This window comes from Phacochoerus africanus, chromosome 4, assembly GCF_016906955.1.
Source record: "Phacochoerus africanus isolate WHEZ1 chromosome 4, ROS_Pafr_v1, whole genome shotgun sequence".
NCBI lineage: Eukaryota > Metazoa > Chordata > Mammalia > Artiodactyla > Suidae > Phacochoerus > Phacochoerus africanus.
In genome coordinates, this window is record NC_062547.1 from 79,052,870 (window position 1) to 79,071,922 (window position 19,053).

The 19,053-nt window shown below is 44.9% G+C and overlaps 1 protein-coding gene and 1 pseudogene across 1 annotated transcript; one reads left to right on the forward strand and one right to left on the reverse strand.

Annotated features, from left to right (window-relative positions):
* Positions 1 to 442: 442 nt before the first annotated feature.
* LOC125124691 (60S ribosomal protein L7-like) lies at positions 443 to 16,623 on the reverse strand (annotated as a pseudogene).
* Positions 16,624 to 16,742: 119 nt separating this feature from the next.
* CBY3 (chibby family member 3) lies at positions 16,743 to 18,836 on the forward strand. Its single transcript, XM_047774723.1, is given in 4 exon segments — positions 16,743 to 16,792; positions 17,518 to 17,589; positions 17,920 to 18,001; positions 18,003 to 18,836. Coding segments are annotated over 4 exon segments (804 nt in total). The 3' UTR covers positions 18,603 to 18,836.
* The last annotated feature ends 217 nt before the right edge of the window (positions 18,837 to 19,053 follow it).

Below are 19,053 nucleotides of genomic sequence, written 5' to 3' on the forward strand. Positions count from 1 at the left end.
GCCGCCTTATCACCCAAAGTCAAAATATAGCCCAGAATACTATAATTCAGCGTTACTTCAACTTTCAATTTGTGATGTTTCCAAAAGTAAGATAAGACAAAAAAGGGCACAATCACACTTAACAGCTGTGAGTGAGAGAAAAAGATGGTGCAATGGAAAATTTTCAAACACACCACAGATTTTGTAACTAACTTTTAGCACATCTTCAGTTTTCTGGGCCTGAGACAGAGCAGGACTGTAGATCCTGCTAAGGATCTTGTTAGAGATTTTTTTTCCGTTAAAGCACAATGTTCTTAAAAGGAAGCTGAGGCCAAATCCCTGAAGAATGAATTTTGTGTTTGTTTTTTTCACAATTTGAAGTCACTTTATTTACTGACCCAGATTACAAAAATAATCACATAGACACCTCAGTTCATCCATTTAGTAAGCCTGTTACATCTATTTATCTGGGCCCTTCAGGAGAAGATAGTTTGAAGGGCCACAGGATGTTGTTTGCTTATTTGAAGCATTTTCCAACAGTACGGATTTCATGAATAAGATCCTCCAGGAGTTCCTATTGTGGCTTAGTGAATTAAGAACCCGACATAGTGTCTGTGAGGATGCGGATTCAATCCCTGGCCTTGCTCAGTGGGTTAAGGATCCATCCTAAGCTTAGGCGTAGGTCACAGATGTGGCTGCAATCCCATGGGGTTTTTTTGTTGTTGTTTTTGTTTTTTTCATTTTTTTTATTACTCAAATGAATTTATCACATCTGCAATCCCATGTTGCTGTGGCGGTGGTGTAGGCCAGCAGCTGCAGCTCTGATTCAACCCCTAGCCTGGGAACTTCCATATGCCACATATGTGGGCCTAAACAAAACAAAACAAAACAAAACAAAACAAAAGGGGGGGAGGGAGGGGGAGAAAGAAAGAAAAGAGGGAAAAAAAAAAAGGTAAGATCCTGCATGATGGCTTATTTACCAAGAGATGGAGCAGTCCAAGTGTTATCTGTCAGGGCAGTTTCCTTCTTGTTGATTTGCCATAACCACGACTGGAGATTCATTTATCTTCTGGCTTGGAGATCCACTCATCTTCTGACTTCAGGTGTGGGTACCTTCCATGCAGTATGTGGTTCCATAATCCTCAAGTGTTAACTGAAGCTTCCTTGAGCTTAACAAGGGTGCAGTTGAAGATTTGGTGAAAACAAAGAACATGCAACACTTTCAGATCTCTGGGCTCACACCATTGATATCTGTGATCCTGATGAGGAATGCCCATTTGGGTCCCTCAGGTACACCAAACTTGCCCACTTTTCTTGTTATCCTTGCCATCTGAATCTCAGTTCTATCTGCCTATATTCCCTATGACATGATTAGCTTTTTCATAGGTAAGCTTCTTCCTTTCCTTTCAAAACCTCTTTTAGGCAAACTCAGGAACTTAATCCCAGGGTCCGTAAAATTCCTCCACTTTTTTTCTTAAGGATTTGCCTTTTTTTTTTTTTTTTCTTCTAAACTCACCATGGTTTCACCTGGAAGAAAACTTGATATCTTGGAGTTCACTGTGGCTCAGGGGAGTGAGAACCCAGACATAGTGTCTGTGAGTATGCGGGTTCAATCCCTGGCCTCGCTTAGCGGATTTAGGATCCAGTGTTGCTGCAAGCTGCCGTGTAGGTTGCAGATGCTGCTTGGATCTGGTGCTGCTGTGGCTGTGGTGTAAGCTGGCAGCTGCAGCTCTGATTTGACCCCATTCCTAGAAACTTCCATATACCACAGGTACATCATAAAAGGAAAAAGAAAAAAAAAAGACTTGCAATCTTTTCTTGATAATGCAAAAAAGGGTACTTGAGGTATTAGAATATTTTATAATTATAATCATTTTATAATTATTAGATGTAGAACATGTGGGAGATTGGGTTAAATGTATTTCGATCTTATGGTATAATCTGCAAGATGGTTTTCTTTTTTTTTTTTTTTGTCTTTTTGCCTTTTCTAGGGCCACTCCCGTGGCATATGGAGGTTCCCAGGCTAAGGGTCTAATCGGAGCTGTAGCCACTGGCCTATGCCAGAGCCACAGCAACACGGGATCCGAGCCAAGTCTGCAACCTACACCACAGCTCATGGCAATGCTGGATCCTCAACCCACTGAGCAAGGCCAGGGATCGAACCCGCAACCTCATGGTTCCTAGTCAGATTCGTTAACCACTGAGCCACAACGGGAACTCCTGCAAGATGGTTTTCTTGCAGGTAGGTAGGTAGAATAAGCCATGTGAAGTGCTTGTGTTTAAAAATATACACAAGAAGTTGCCTAGTGGCTCAGTAGCTTAAGGATCTGGCATTGTCACTGCTGTGGCTTGGGTTTGATCCCTGGCCTGGGAACTTCCACATGCCACAGGAGTGGCCAAAATATACATATATGTACATACACACATACACACACACACACACACACACACAATGATGTGCATTGCAGCATTGTTTGTGGTACACAAATCCTAGAAACTACCTAACCATCATAGAGGACTAGTTAAATATAGGTCATCTGTATAATGATTCTGCCCCATTGGAAGGCATTGGCAAACACATATGTGTATAGATATGACTGCCAAGATTTAATGTTATGTGAAAAAGCACTGAGAAAAGTATGTTTCCTTTCATGTTGCAAAGGGAGATATATTATCATAAGCACAGACAAAAACCATCCTGGAAAGACGAACAAGAAACTGCTAAGAGTGGTCAAAGAGGCCAAAGAGGTGGCTAAGACTCTGGAAGTGAAAAGGAGACTTTTTTTTTTTTGTCTTTTTGCTATTTCTTGGGCCGCTCCTGCGGCATATGGAGGTTCCCAGGCTAGAGATCTAATCGGAGCTGTAGCCGCCGGCCTACGCCAGAGCCACAGCAACGCAGGATCTGAGCCACGTCTGCGACCTACACCACAGCTCACGGCAGCGCCGGATCCTTAACCCATTGAGCAAGGGCAGGGACCGAACCCGCAACCTCATGGTTCCTAGTCGGATTCGTTAACCACTGCGCCACGACGGGAACTCCAAAAGGAGACTTTTTTTATAAAGTTTATATATTATTTTTGCAATAAGGAATCAAATTTTTGCTTTTTTGCTTAGTTTTTCAAAAAAAGAGACTATATATTAAATACTCATCAGACGAGTTCCCACTACGATGCAGCGGGATCAGAGGACACTGGTACACAAGTTTAATCCCTGGCCCATCACAGCGGGTTAAGGATCCAGTGTTGCCGCAGCAAATCATAACTGTGGCTCAGATCTGATCCCTGGCCCAGGAGCTCCATATGCTCGTTGGTGGCCAAAAAGGAAAAAAAAAAAACTCATCATAAGAAAAAATTCTTGAGCAATTTGTCCTTTCTATCCAGCTTCTGCTTATAGCTTAACTTGCTCCTCCACCCTGCCTGCAAAGCAGCCCGCATCCTGGCTCATCCTTACCCTCTTTGCTTGAAGGAGGAAGTAGGCACACAGCCAGAGGAGCACCCTACATTCCCATCTGGTCCTTTCTTACCGGTTAGACCAGTAATGGTCATTTCTCTACACCCACACTAATCTGGCCTTGTTAAATTGATAGGGGAAAAACGGAAAGTAATTACGTTCATTCAAGGTGGGTTTTTTGGGGTTTTGTTTTGTTTTTGTCTTTTTATGGCTGCACCTGCAGCATAAGGAAGTTCCCAGGCTAGGGGTCGAATCAGAGCTGCAGCTGCTGGCCTATGCCACAGACACAGGAACACCATGTCCAAGCCTCATCTTCAACCTGCACCTCGATGCTAGGCAATGCTGAATCCTTAACCCACTGGGTGAGGCCAGAGATTGAACCCACATCCTCATGGATACTAGTCGGGTTTGTAACCCACTGAACCACAATAGGAACTCCCGAAGTTTCTTTTTCTTTTTTTTTTTGTCTTTTTTCCTTTTCTAGGGCTGCTTCCCACGGTATATGGAGGTTCTCAGGCTTGGGGTCTAATCGGAGCTATAGCCACTGGCCAACGCCATAGCCACAGCCACAGCCACAGCCACACCAGAGCCAAGCTGCGTCTGCGACCTAGACCACAGCTCACGGCACGCCGGATCCTTAACCCACTGAGCAAGGCCAGGCATCGAACCCGCAACCTCATGGTTCCTAGTCGGATTTGTTAACCACTGTGCCATGACAGGATCTCCCCCAAGTTTCTTTTTATTATGATGAAATTAAACATTTTTCATGTTCATCAATCATATATATTTCTTCCTTTGTGAATTGTCTATTTTTCTATAGCAGGTTTTGTCTATAACAGTTTTCTTATCCTCGATTTATAAGAAAACTTTATGCATTAGGATATCAGTTTATCTATTACAATTATCTCCCCCAGTTTAAAAGCTTTTAGTTTGGGGCTCTTTTTGGTTCTATGGAACAGAAATATTCTGAAACAAACTCAAGGAAAATACATCGGAATGCCAAAGAACCCAGGGGAAAGGAAAAGAAGTCCTGCCTGACCTTATGCTACTGGGAGCTAGGAATGGGCATAGAGACTGTGCCTTTCAGAGCCACCTGGTGCCCAAACCTCTGCTCCATTCTCCTCCCTCCCTCTTTAGAGGTTTCACCTCAGTACCATTTTACAAGGTTAACATGCCTGCAACTCTACTTTACATGCCGGTGCCTCAACTCAAGGGCCATTTGGAGTCCTCTATGGACTTAGGATCAGTACATCGCCAATTCTCCTTCAGTTGTGACATCTCCTCCCAACTGTCCCAGCACACTAGACAATTTTTCCATTCTATCTTTTGGTTGAGATCGCTCACAGAGAGACCTGTCTTCCTGCTCTACTTTAGTCTACTCTCTAGGACTTGTGGATGAAGAATGTTGCCTGCTGTATCAGTAAACAAAGGATGTTGAGGCCATCAAGCCATCAGCCTCTGCAGCTTTCCCACTCTGCACCCTGAGGGGATGTAGGATAGAGAAAAACAGGATGCTAGAGTCCCTAGGTGGGTTAAGGATCCAGCTTTGTCACTGCTGTGGCTTGGGTTGTTGATGTGGCATGGGAACTTTTGCATGCCATGGGTGTGGCCAAAAAACAAAACAAAACAGAACAAAACAAGATGCCCTAATTAAGGTGCATATCAAGGAATAATTTCAGTGAGCCCAGGCACGTGCATCTTCCCATACATAGAGAAGGGTTAAATTCATTAACTTGAGATGTTTGATTTTTCTTAATAGTAATCTTTTGATGTTCCAACTACCTGATTTTCATTTCAAAAACCCCTATGTATCTTGACTCCTCCCTGTCTCTTTGGAGCAGTCCCTCAGAGCTGAGAGGCTGTCTCCCAGGCTTAAGTCTTCAGTAAGTCCACCAAATAAAACATAATTCTCAGCTTTTATGTTGTGCAATTTTTTTTTTCAATCATCATACTGTTCTTCAGCCACTGTCACTGGACCTCCTTCTCCTGGATTCAGAGCTCCTGTTTCCTCAATCCCTACAACCCACATTCAAAAAATTCAACTTCAGGAGTTCCTGTCATGGTGCAGTGGTTAACAAATCCCTCTAGGAACCATAAGGTTGTGGGTTTGATCGCTGCCCTTGCTCAGTGGGTTAAGGATCCGGCATTGCCGTGAGCTGTGGTGTAGGTCACAGACGCAGCTCAGATCCCGAGTTGCTATGGCTCCGGTGTTGGCCGACGGCTACAGCTCTGATTTGACCCCGAGCCTGGGAACCTCCATGTGCCACAGGAAGCGGCCCTAGAAAAAGTCAAAAAGACAAAAATAAAATAAAATTAAAATTAAAAATTCAACTTCATTGTTCTGTGATTTTGGTAATATATAGCACATACCACGTCACCACTACATAACAAAGATACAGAACACTTACGTTATCTTTTTTCTTTTTTTCTTTCTTGCCTAGCTCATGGCATATGGAAGTTCCCAGGCTAGGGATCAAACCTGTGCCACAGCAGCGACCCAAGCCTCTGCAGTGACAATGCTAGATCCTTCAACTTACTGAGCTACAAGAGAATTCCTTCATTACCTCTTAAGTTTTGACGGCAGTTCTTTCTTTTCTTCTGACACCAAAAAAAAACGTGTTGGAGTTCCCGTCGTGGCGCAGTGGTTAACGAATCTGACTAGGAACCATGAGGTTGCGGGTTCGGTCCCTGCCCTTGCTCAGTGGGTTAACGATCCGGCGTTGCCGTGAGCTGTGGTGTAGGTTGTAGACGCGGCTCGGATGCCGCGTTGCTGTGGCTCTGGCGTAGGCCGGTGGCTACAGCTCCGATTCAACCCCTGGCCTGGGAACCTCCATATGCCGAGGGAGCGGCCCAAGAAATAGCAACAACAACAACAAAAAAAGTCAAAAAAGACAAAAAGACAAAAAACAAAAACAAAAACAAAAAACAAAAAAAACATGTTGCCTTCTGACACCACTCCATTCAGTTATGACACTAACTACCCAGTTAGACTCAGACACTGCAAGTTTAAGGGTCAAGACTGCCACCACATCAGAGGTCAGCTGCAAATGACATGCCCAGGCTACCTACATGTCTGCTTAGACAGCTACCCCTTCAGGGGTTCTCATGACCCTCCTTTGGTTTCAGTAATTCACTAGAATAACTCACAGAACTCAGGAAAGTGCTTTACTTGCTATTACAGGTTTATTTAAAAAGCTGCAACTCAGGAACAGCCAAATGAAAAAATGCAGAGGGCAAGGTGTGAACATACCTCTGTGTGCATGCGTGTGTGTATGTGTGTGTGTGTGTGTGTGTGTAGGCACGCATAGAGCCTCTATGCCCTCTCTGGATGTGCCAACCTCCCAGTACCTAGATGTGCTGACCAAGCAGTAATCTCTCTGAGCACCATAATTTAGGGGTTTTTATGAAGCTTCCATTAATAGGCATGATTGATAAATCATTGACTATTGGTGATTGCATTCAATCTCTAGCCCCCTTCCCTCCCCAGAGGTCAGGAAGTGGAGCTGAAAGTCCACTCTAATCACTTGGTTTGGTTCCTAAAGCCCCTCTCCTGAAGTGATAAGGGTGCTCAGCAATAATCACCTGATTAGAATAAATTCAGATGTTGTTGGAAGAAGCTAATTATGAATAACAAAATACACTCATCACTCAAGAAATGCCCAGGGTTTTAGAAGTTCTGTGCCAGGAACCCACAATGAAGACCACAGGTATTTTTATTATTCCACAGTTCCCTCATACTCATATCCATTCCCATTCTGTCCCCACCACCAGGCAAAAAAATGATCTGCTTTGTATTACTATAGAATAGACTGGTCTTTTCTAGAGCTTCATATAAATGGAATTATATAGTATATAGTGTTTTGTATCTGGCTTCTTTCACTCAACATACTGTTTTGATGAGTTCCCATCATGGTTCAGTGGAAACAAATCTGACTAGCATCCATGAGGATGCAGGTTCGATCCCTGGCCTTGTTCAGTGGGTTAAGGATCTGGCGTTGCCAAATGCTGTGGTGTAGGTGGCAGACGTAGCTTGGATCCCGAGTTGCCATGGCTGTGGCATAGGCCAGCAGCTACAGCTCTGATTTGACCCCTAGCCTGGGAACCTCCATATGCTGCTGGTATGACCTTAAAGAAACAAACAAACAAATAAAAACAAACAAACAAAGCATATTGTTTTGAGATCCTCATCTATGTTGTAACATTTAGCAGTAATTTGTTGCTTTTAATTGTTTAGTAGTATTCTACTGTACAAGTATGCCACAGTTTGTTTATGCATTAGCCAGGTAATTGACACCTGGGCTGTTCCCAATTTTTTGCTATATAATATGAAACTGCTGTGGATATGTTGTACCACTCTTTGCAGAAACACATATTTAATTTTTCCCTTAAAACCTGACACCTTCACTTTTTCTTGGTTAATTGCCTCAATGGATAGTTGCATCCATCCTGAGAAAGACTATGTAGTAATTTTTTTTTTGAGATCTTGCAATCTACAAGTGTCTTTATTCTATCCTCACATAGTTTTTTTAAACTTTATTGAAATATAATTTATATACCATAAAATTTGCCCACTGCCAGTAAATGATTCATTGATTTTTTTTTAGTAAATTTATAGAATTGTACACCATTACCACAATCTAATTTTAGAATAATTCCACCACCAAAAAGTTCCTTTGTGCCCATTTGTAGTCAATCCCCAGCCAAACCAAGGCAACCATGTAACTGCTTTCTCCTATTGATTTCTCTTTTCTGGCTATTTCATGCAAATGGAATCATACAATGTGCAGTCTTTGGTATCTGACTAAGGTACATTACCTAAGGATAATGGTTTTGTACTTCACATTATAGCATGTATCAAGAATTGATTCCTTTTTTTTTTTTTGTCTTTTTGCCTTTTCTAGGCCACACCTGAGGCATATAGAGGTTCCCAGGCTCAGGGTCTAATCGGAGCTTTCAAGAGAGCCACAGCAACTCGGGATCCAAGCCTCGTCTACGACCTACACCACAGCTCACGGCAACGCCGGATCCTTAACCCACTGAGCAAGGCCAGGGATGGAACCCACAACCTCATGGTTCCTAGTCGGATTCCGTTAAACCACTGCGTCATGACGGGAACCCCAAGAACTGACTCCTTTTTATTGTTGAATACTATTCCACTGAATAGATAGACTTTTTATTTATCCATTGAACAGTCTACAGACATTTAGATTATTTCCAGCTTTTGGCCATAAACATAATGCTGCCATGAACATTTGCTTTTGTTTTTGGCCAGGCTTGTGGCATGCAGAAGTTCCTGGGCCAAGGATCAAACATGTGCCACAACAGCAACCTTAGCCATAGCAGCGACAACACTGGATCCTTAACTCCCAGGGAACTCCTTAAAGTCTTTATGAACATGTTTCCATTTCTGTTGGGTAGTAATAGGAAAAGAATTGCTGAATTGTATCCTAAGTTTATGTTTAACTGTTTAAGAAGCTGCCAAATTGTTTTCCAAATTGGCTGCTCATTTTACATTTCCATGTGGGAGGGTTTCAGTTTCTCCAGATTATTGCCAGCACTTGCTATACCTTTTTTTTTTTTTTTTTGGCCACACCCGTGACATGCAGAAGTTCCCAGGTCAGATATCGAACCCAAGCCATAGTAGTAATAAGGGCCACTGCTGTGACAACACCAGGTCCTTAACCCACTCTGCCACAAGAGAACTCTCCCAATATTTATTTTTATTTTTAAAAATTTTTTAATTTTTAATTATTATTATTATTTGTCTTTTTAGGGTTGCACCCAAGGCATATGGAAGTTCCCAGGCTAGGGGTCAAATCAGAGCTGCAACTGCTGGCCTGCACCACAGCCACAGCAACGTCAGATCTGAGCCATGTCTGCGACATACACCACAGCTCACGGCAACATTGGATCCTTAACCCACTGAGTGAGGCCAGAGATTGAAGTCGTGTCCTCATGGATACAGGTTGAGTTTGTTACCCGACTTGTAAGAGGAGTCACAACGGGAACTCCACCAAATAACTTTTTGATTAGAGCCATTTTAATGGGTCTCTTTATTGTGTGTTTCAAATTCAATGAGGTCCCTTTGTCAGAGAAGCTGTTGTTTTGTGCAGTTCTCAGCTACCTTGCTGAGCAAGGGGGGCGGGGGGGGTGGGGTGGGGTGGGAATGTAAGCCGCCCCAGGCAAGAATACCACAGGCTCTCACTGTTCTAACCAGAGTTCAGAAATTTTTCATGGATAAATGCTTCTCAATTACTTTTGGTCAATTTCCAGAGCTAAAAAAATTTGAAAAAGTTTTTTCTAGTTTCATAATTGTTTTCTGGGGAGAAAATTTACTGATCTCCTCATGCCACCAGACTACTTTTAGTTGAAGATTTTTTTCTCTATATATATTTTCTGTTTCCTCTAAGTTGTTTTCTGTTTGCTCGCCTTGGCCTCTATGTTTTACAGTGTGAGGTTTTTTTTTTTGATTTCAGGTTTGTTTGGGGTTTTTTTTGCCTTGTCTGTGCATTGGTATCACCTGGAAAGCTTTTAAAATCCTGGGATCCAAGCTGTACCCCCAGAACATTACATCAGAATCTCTGGGGGAGGGCCCAGCCATTTGAGAATCAAAACAACTTAATGAGTACCACCCTGGTGGCCAAGTAGGTTAAAGATGCAGCGTTGTTGCTGCTGTGACTTGGGTCACTGCTTTCACCCAGGTTCAATCGCTGGCCCAGGAACTTCTGCATGCTGCGGGAGTGGCCAAAAAAAAAAAAAAATTAAACGATAAACCACTGAAGAAAGAGAACTGTCAACAAATTTTTAAAAGGAAAAGTAAAATAGAAATAAGTCTGCACTTAGAAAAAGTTTACACTCCTATGTATCTTGTTTACTGTCACACTACTTCCACATTCACAACATTTCCTATACCAGATGTGTGGGAGTTTTCCCCATGCCAAGCTGGATGTCCTACAATTTAACTCAATTCTGACACCATCTACCTGAAGATTAAGGGCGCAATTCAGTTAAGATGGACCCCACCTCAAATGCTCATCTCAAGTAGTGTATATCTAAGTTACCCACAATTTCTGTCTGACTTGGCTATAAATCAGAAGTTCCTATGTCCTCCTTCCCCTTGATGCTTACAGAATTCAAGAAAACACTTACATGTATCAGCTTATTAAAAGTTATTATAAAAGATACTGATAAAGAGCCAGATGAAGAGATATACAGGGTGAGGTCTGGAAGGGTTCAAGCAGGATCTGTCTCCATGCAGTTGGTGCATCGTCACCCACCCAGTACATGGATGGGTTCACTAACCTGGAGACTCTCTGAACCCCGTGCTTTGGGGACTTTTATAGAAGCATGATCAATCATTAATTCCATTTCCAGCCTTTCCTCGTGTCTGTAGAATGGCGGAAGGGGGACTGAAACTTCCAAGCATCCAGTGATGGCTTGGTCTTTCTGGTAAAGAGCCCCCATCCAGAGGCCTGCCATGAGTCATTTAATTAGACTGAAACACACTGCCATCACTCAGGAAATTCTAAGGGATTTAGAAACTGTCAGAAACAGGGGTCAAAGACCAAATATTAGAACAAAACACGTGTGTAGTGCTCTTAACACTCAAGAAATTATAAGGTTTTAAGAACTCTGTGCCAGGAACTGGGGGCAGAGATCAATACATTTTTTTTTTCTATTATCTCACAATACCAGTGGAGGAGAAGGAAGGTCTCTTGCTTATCGTAGAAAGCTGAGGGCTGACCGATAGTTTCAGTTGCGTACAAGTGTTAGTGAAGCATAATTTGGCAACCATAAAGGTAAAGATTGGGTCAAGGAAGAATCACCAATGGATGCTAACTTTAGGGGGAATTTTGAGGAACAGGACTTTTTTTTTTTTTTTTTGTCTTTTTGCGGCATATGGAGGTTCCCAGGCTAGGGGTCAAATCAGAGCTACAGCTGCCAGCCTACGCCAGAGCCACAGCAACGCGGGATCTGAGCCGCGTCTGTGACCCATACCACAGCTCGCGGCAACGCCAGATCATCAACCCACTGAGCAAGGGCAGGGACCAAACCCGCAACCTCATGGAGGAACAGGACATTTAAATGGTCTTAAAAGCGTCTGCCCACAGTCAAGAAGACTCCCTTGCAACATTTAAATGCAATACCTTTCCTTAGATGGTATCTGTACTAGAGGGACAAAAATGTTATAAAGGACATTATTAGTAAACTAAATCAACATATGGATGGTTGATTATTATATCAACATAAATTCATAAGGTTGATAACTGTACCGTGGTTATGTAAGAGAATACACACTGAAGTATTTAGGGGACAATGATGTATATAAAGGGTTCAGAAATGATAAAGAAAATAGGGTAAAGTGTTGGATGTAGGAGAATCTGGATAAAGGGTATATAGATGTTCCTTGCACAATTTTAAAATCTACAACGTAAAAAAAAATGCCAGGCTCTCACAATTCAAAACAATTGTTCGGAGCCTATTTTGGAAGTTAAAAACCCTCAAATAATTCTGTTTTCTGCTGAAAGCCTCATATTTCCATCTATCTATTTATTTACTTATTTATATTTATTTTTAGGGCCGCACCCATGGCACATGGAAGTTCCCAGGCTAGGGGCTGAATCAGAGCTGCAGCTGCCGACCTATAGCGCAGCCACAGCAACGCCAGATCCGAGCTGAGTCTGTGAACTACATCACAGGTCACAGCAACACCAGACCCTTTAACCCACTGATCGAGGCCAGGGATCAAACCCACATCCTTATGGATATTAGTCAGATTCTTGACCTGCTGAGCCACAATGGGAATGCCCTCATGTTTCCATTTATTTTTTTTTTCATATTTCCATTTAAATGATAACAGGTACCTATGTAAAAAGAAAGAATCAGGACAAATTACCTAAACTAATCAAAACATTAGCCCACTACACTTTCCTGCTTAAATGCCTGTAGGAGTTCCCTGGTGGCCTAGCATGTTAAGGATCAAGTGTTGTCACTGCTGTGGCATGTGTTGTTGCTGTGGCAAGGGCTTGATCTCTGGCCCAGGAACTTCTGCTTGCTGTGGGTGTGGCCAGAGAAAATAATAAATGTCTATAAATATAAGCTCATTCATTTACAGCTGTTATACAAATGTAAAACCACAAGAAATTTATACGCTACCTATAAAACAGAAATATTTAAATTAACACTTAAAAAGAACAGCAAAAAGTGTTTCCTGCTGAAAATAAGTGCTATTTGACCTGTGATCTGCTGTCAATGCCCCGAGGCAGATGTTTTCGAGTTCAGCAGGCACACGCTCTCTGTTGGGCCATGGTGCACATTCTCAGTTCATTTTTCACCTTTCAGAAGACTTTGAAATCTTCCATTGACTGGGGAACTCAGTACTCTCATGCTTGCCGTCCCCTCTGGTGAGCCGCCAACACTCCAACCCCCGTGCAGACGCTCAGGTTCTGGGGAGCTTCCTGGTCACAAGGTGGTTAATCTAAAGCAGAAAGAACATCATCAATACTTTTTCTTCTATTAGTTTTAAAATTAAAACAGAGGAGTTCCAGCTGTGGCCCAATAGGATGGGTAGGGTCTTGGGAGTGCTGGGATGCAGGTTCAATCCATAGCCCAGCTCATTGGGTTGGAAGTCTCGTGTTGCCACATCTGCAGCCAAACTCCATGTGCCCTGGGGTGGCCAAAAAAGAAAAATTAAAAAAAACCCAGAAAATGTAAATGTCTTCCATAGAGTATTGCAGATTCTAGAGAACATGCATGTAACTAATTGTAAGGCACAGTGGCTTAGAAGCAGCATGGGTAAGAAAGAGCAAGAGCAAACCCTAAACAACTACTGGGGTCACCACCAAGCCCAAGAGGAAAGCTGAAGGGGAAGCTAAAGAAGAAAAAGCCTAAGGGAAGAATGAACCACTTAGTGGATGGGCTTCTTCCCCTGCTAAAGTTGTTCTTCCTAAAAAGGCACCGTGCAGGAAATGGAGGTCCCTGGTGAAGTGTATTTTATATAACTATGTTCTTCTTGTGCCAGGAGCTGGGAACCATTGTTTTGAATTGCAGACCTTTAAATTCTCCAGTTTTCATTAAATTTCCTCAAAATCAATGTCTGCTTGTAAAAAGAGTTAACTTTTTGTTGTTGTTGTTGTCTTTTGTGTTTTTAGGGCTGCACCTTCAGCACATGGAGGTTCCCAGGCTAGGGGTCCAATCGGAGTTACAGCTGCCAGCCACAGCCACAGCCACAGCAACGCAGATCTGAGCTGCGTCTGTGACCTACACCACAGCTCACAGCAACGCCAGATCCTTAACCCACTGAGCGAGGCTAGGGATCGAACCCGCAACCTCATGGTTTCCTGAAATGCCACTGTTAGTGAAAATTAGCTTTCATAACATAGGCCCTCTTGGGAGGGGGGCAAAAGAGAGAGGAAGGGAGAGAGTAGGAATGAGTGATAGCAGGGTTGAAATATTCCTGGGCTCTGATTCCAGGTCCATTTGACAACCTTCTGAGGGCCGATTCAACGTTATGCTGATGATAGGAAGAGAGAACTTTGAACAGTGAGCATAAGGGTTTATTTGTAGAAACTGATATTCTAATTCTAAAATTAGGGTAGAAATTCAATTACATTGAATTGAAATTATATGAAAATTCCAAAGACCTAGAAAACCAAAGCAATCTTTAAAAGAAACTGTTGGAAGATTTACACTATGAGATAAAGACTTACTGTAACTACAACAGTTAAGAAAATATAGTATTGGTGCAAGAATAAAAAGACCAGTGCATCGTAAATCAACTGTAATAAAAAACTTTTTAAAAAAAGACCAATGCAGAGTTCCTGTCGTGGCACAGTGGATAACGAATCCGACTAGAAACGGTGAAGTTGTGGGTTCAATCCCTGGCCTTGTTCAGCAGGTTAAGGATCTGGCGTTGCCGTGAGCTGTGGTGTAGGTCGCAGATGTGGCTCGGATCCTGCATTGCTGTGGCTCTGGCGTAGGCTGGTGGCTACAGCTCCGATTAGACCCCTAGCCTGGGAACCTCCATATGCCACGGGAGCAGCTCAAGAAAAGGCAAAAAGACAAAAAAAAAAAGGAAGTGAATAGAGGGCCCAGAAACAGTTATACACAGTCACATGATGAACAGCAAAGGCACAACTCCAAATCATGGGGAAGGGCTAGACTTCTATAAATGGTGCTGGATCAACCTGACATCCACATGAAAACAATATTGGAGTTCCCATCATGGCTCAGTGGTTAACAAACCTGACTGGTATTCACAAGGTTTCGGGTTCAATCCCTGGCCTCACCTCAGTGGGTTAAGGATCTGGTGATGCCGTGAGCTGCGGCTGGGATCTGGTGTTGCTTTGGCTGTGGCGTAGGCTGGCAGCTGCAGCTCCGATTTGACCTCTAGCCTGGGAACTTCCATAGCTATGGGTGTGGCCCTAAAAAGACAGATGAAGGAAGGAAGGTAGGAGAGAAAGAGAGAAAGAGAAAAATTCCCAGATGAACAAAGAGTGAGAGACTTCATTACTAGCAGAACTGCCTTATAGGAAACACCAAAGGCAGGCCTTCAGGCTGAAAAACAAAACAAAACAAAGCAAACCATCTAACAAAAATTAACTCAAAATGGAGCACAAAATGTAAAGCTAAAACCATGAAACTTCTAGTTGGCAAAGCATTCCTAAATACAACACTAAAAAGCATGACCCTCAAAAGTAAAAATCGATAGGAGTTCCTTTCATGGCTCATCGGTAATGAACCTGACTAGTATCCGTGAGGATGCGGGTTCAATCCCTGGCCCTGCTCAGTGGGTTAAGGATCCAGCATTGCCATGAGCTGTGGTATAGGCTGCAGATGTGGCTTGGATCCAAAGTTGCTGTGGCTGTGGGGTAGGCCAGTGGCTACAGCTCTAATTAGACCCCTAGCCTGGGAACTTCCATATGCCCTGGGTGTGGCCCTAAAAAAAATAAAAGTAAAAATTGACAAACCAGACTTTATTCAAATTAAACACTTTTGCTTTAATAGGCAAGCCACAGACAGTGGAAAAAATTTTTGCAAAACATATCTGACAAATGATTTTTATCTACCATTAAATAAGTCTTTATACTAAAAAAAAATCCAGTTTTTTAAAAAAAGGGCAGAAGACATGAACAACTTCAGCAGTGAGGATAACAAATGAGCACATGAAAAGACACTCAACATCATTAGCCAATAGAGGAATGAAATTAAAACCGCAATTTAGATACACTCCCTAGAATGACTAGAACCAAAAAGGGTGAACGTACTAAGTATTGGCAAGTATGTGGAGGAAACAGGAATAGAAACTATTTCACTGCTGGTGGGGCTGTGGTACAACCATTTTGAAAAAAGCTTGGCAGCACCATAAAAAGGTAAACACACCAACATATGATCCAGCCATTATACTCCTAGGTTTTGTTGTTTATTTTTTCTTTTTAGGGTCCCACCCTCGGCATATGGAGGTTCCCAGGCTATAGGGGTCCAATCAGAGTTGCAGCCGCTGGCCTAAGCCACAGCCACAGAAACGTGGGATCTGAGCCAGGTCTGCCACCTACACCACAGCTCACAGCAACACAGGATCCTTAACCCACTGAGCGAGGCCAGGGATCGAACCAGAATCCAAGGCCACATTCTTGCTTAGGTTTAGCTTTTTTCCATGCCCTGTCCTCCTTCCCTTCTTCTCCCCAGAACACGTCCAAGTAAATCCTTCAAAATTCCTCATCTTAGGGAGTTCCCATTGTGGCACAGTGGAATCAATCCGACTACTATCCATGAGGATGCGGGTTTGATCTCTGGCCTTGCTCAGTGGGTCGGCAATCAAAGTTGCCCAGAACTGTGGTGTAGGTCACAGACGGGGCTCGGATCCCCTGTTGCTGTGGCTGTGGAGTTGGCCAGCAGCTGCAGCTCCGATCGACCTCTAGCCTGGGCACTTCCGTAAGCCACAGGTGTGGCCCTAAAAAGCAAAAAATAAAATAAAATAAAATAAAATAAAATAAATTCTCATCCTAGGCTCCGCTTCTAGGAAATCTGACCCATGACACCCTTGGTTAGCTTCAAGGGACCGTATTGTTCACTCCCCTAGAATAAATTCCTATCTCAGATTCTGATTCTGACCTTCTCCTTCCAAGAATGATAGCTCGATGAAGGAATCTCTTCATCACCTCCCCCAAACAGTGCCTGGTACACGGTAGGCATTCAGTAAGTGTGCTGAATGCATAAAGAGGGGGGCCTAGGGGTCTGTTTTATAGCTTAGCTGATCTGGCCTTGAAGCATTGTGAGTCACAGCTGGTAGACAGCAACTGAGTGGTTCAGAGATGGAGCCAAGCCTGGGACAGCAGCTCAGCATCTCCAACACATCCTCCAGGTGAGACACCACATGCAAGGATTATTGGGGAAGGGTCCTCTGGAAAGATGCAACCTCAAGGGTGGTCTTTCAGAGATGTGCCCCTGAGCCAGATCTAGGGGATAGTCCTGCCCAGCTAAGTGTGAGGAATAAGCATGTGTTGAATTGATGAAGGCATGACAGAGGGTTCTCTTCCTTTTTGCTGTCTGTGAGAAGAGGAATTTAAAAGAAAACATAGTCTTCTTTCACACACAACAGAATCAGTACAGGAGATAGGGAGAATGGGACATATCTGTTATCTGGACTTTGGATTTCTTGAGCATGTAGTCTGCTTGGGACAAAAGTCATGTCTGGTCTGCACAACCCCTGTTAGTTCAAGCTCTAAGCATAGGACGTAGCCCATGACATATGCCCCCAGGATGGCCACACGGGACTCTGATCTGCTTACACACATCTGGCTTTCCAAGCTGCATCGGGAGGGCAGGCACAGGCTTACTGGGACCCTCTGCCCAGATCAGGGCCAGGCACAGAGCACGTGCCAGTGCAAGGTTGTAAAATAACTGAATAACTGAGGACAGTAATGCTGTTGGATATGCTAGATGTCCCACCAGACACTTTTCAGAATATAGATCTAGTCCTGGCTGTGCAAAATCTTTCAGTAGCACCCTCTACGCCACAGAAGGAAGTCTAAACTTTTAAGCCTCCAGTAGGGCACCTTCACATAGTGTCCTGGTGTCCCTTTCCAGCTTCCTCTTCTGCTATTCCCAGCTGAATACCCTGCACCAACTGGACCTCAAGCTCTTCCTCACATGCGCAAGGTGCTAGCCATGTCTACCTCTTTGATCTGCCTAGGGACTCTGCCTGTCAAATTCCCGCACCTCTTTTAAGTACGTACTTGTTTCTGCTATCATTCCCCCCTTCCTGGCCCATAACCCCTTTCAGCAGCCACCAAGCACTCAGACTCCAGAACTCTGGTCCTACATCTGCCTATCTATCCTCAAGGCCTGACACAGAGTGTTTTTTGGGGAAGGTAGTTTCAGGGATGGACTCCTCAGTGGCCAGCAGTTGGTTACTCCCGCCCTAAGGGCCTCCGGGTTTGAGGGGCAGCCTGTTGGAGCAGGCTGCTCACCCGGACTCTTGCTCCCTAGCAGTGGCCCTGGTTCGCCTTCATCATTCTGGACATCGGGGCTCCAGAGGCAAGGGCGCAGCCCGGATCGTCCGCGTCCTCAGCGGCTCCGCTCCAGGCATCCGCGCGCCCGACGAGGACCATTCTGCACTCGCCCTGGAGGTCTTCGGGTGCTCGGCCTCGGGCCACACCAGCCGCCTGTGGGCGCAGTTGCGGCAGTTCTGGGCGGACCACTTCTCACGGCGCTTCTCGCCGCGGCGCCCGCCGCTGCGCCGCATCTCCTCCATGTCCACCTTCTACTTGCTGGACCACCAGACGCGCCAGGCCGAGCTGGGCCTAAGCTACGGCGCGCCGCGCACGCGCCTCAACGACGAGGCCTTCGTGTTCCGCCGCGGTCGGTGGACGATTGAGGGCCAGCCGATACGATCGCGGCCGCCGCCGCCCTCGCCGATCATCTCTGGCTGGAAGGTGCAGCGGGTCAAGAACCAGGTGCTGCTGGAGGAGAACAACTACCTCAAATTGCAGCAGGAACTGCTCATGGACATGCTAACCGAAACCACTGCGCGCATGCACCTGCTGGAGAAGCAGCTGGATAACGAGACCAGCCTGGCGACCGGGGCGCGCGCCTGGCAAAGGAAGATGCGCAAGCGTGAAGGTTCAGGCGGCGTGCTCATGATCGAGCCGCGCGCTTCGGGGTCGCGGTGACGCAATAAAGCCCATGGGGCGCATGGGCGTCTTGCTCCTTGCCGCAGGCCTGGGCGCGTACAGGGTGCAGGCCCGGCCTGGATTGGGCTCGCAGCGGGCGTGGGGCGAGTTGCCTGCCTGCAGAAACCGTCGCTCATGAACTGGTGTGGACGGGTGGCTCAACCAGCAGCCTGTCTCAGGAGAGTTCGATAAGGCCCTGGAGGAAGATCAGTTTGCGGTCCCCTGGGAACGCGGAGTGGAAGCCAGGCTTTCAGCAGGCAGAGCTTGGGGGTGGGTGGGGGGGGATGGCAGGTGATGAAAGGCAGTGGAAGCAATATTTTTCTTTACCCAAGGGACGGCGGACGGAGGGGCGGAGGGAAAGAGGCGGCAAAATCCGGGCGTCAAGGAAACCCTGGCTGCAGGGATGGAGGGTGCTGTTGGACGGGCGGGGTCGGGGACCTTGCACTTGGCC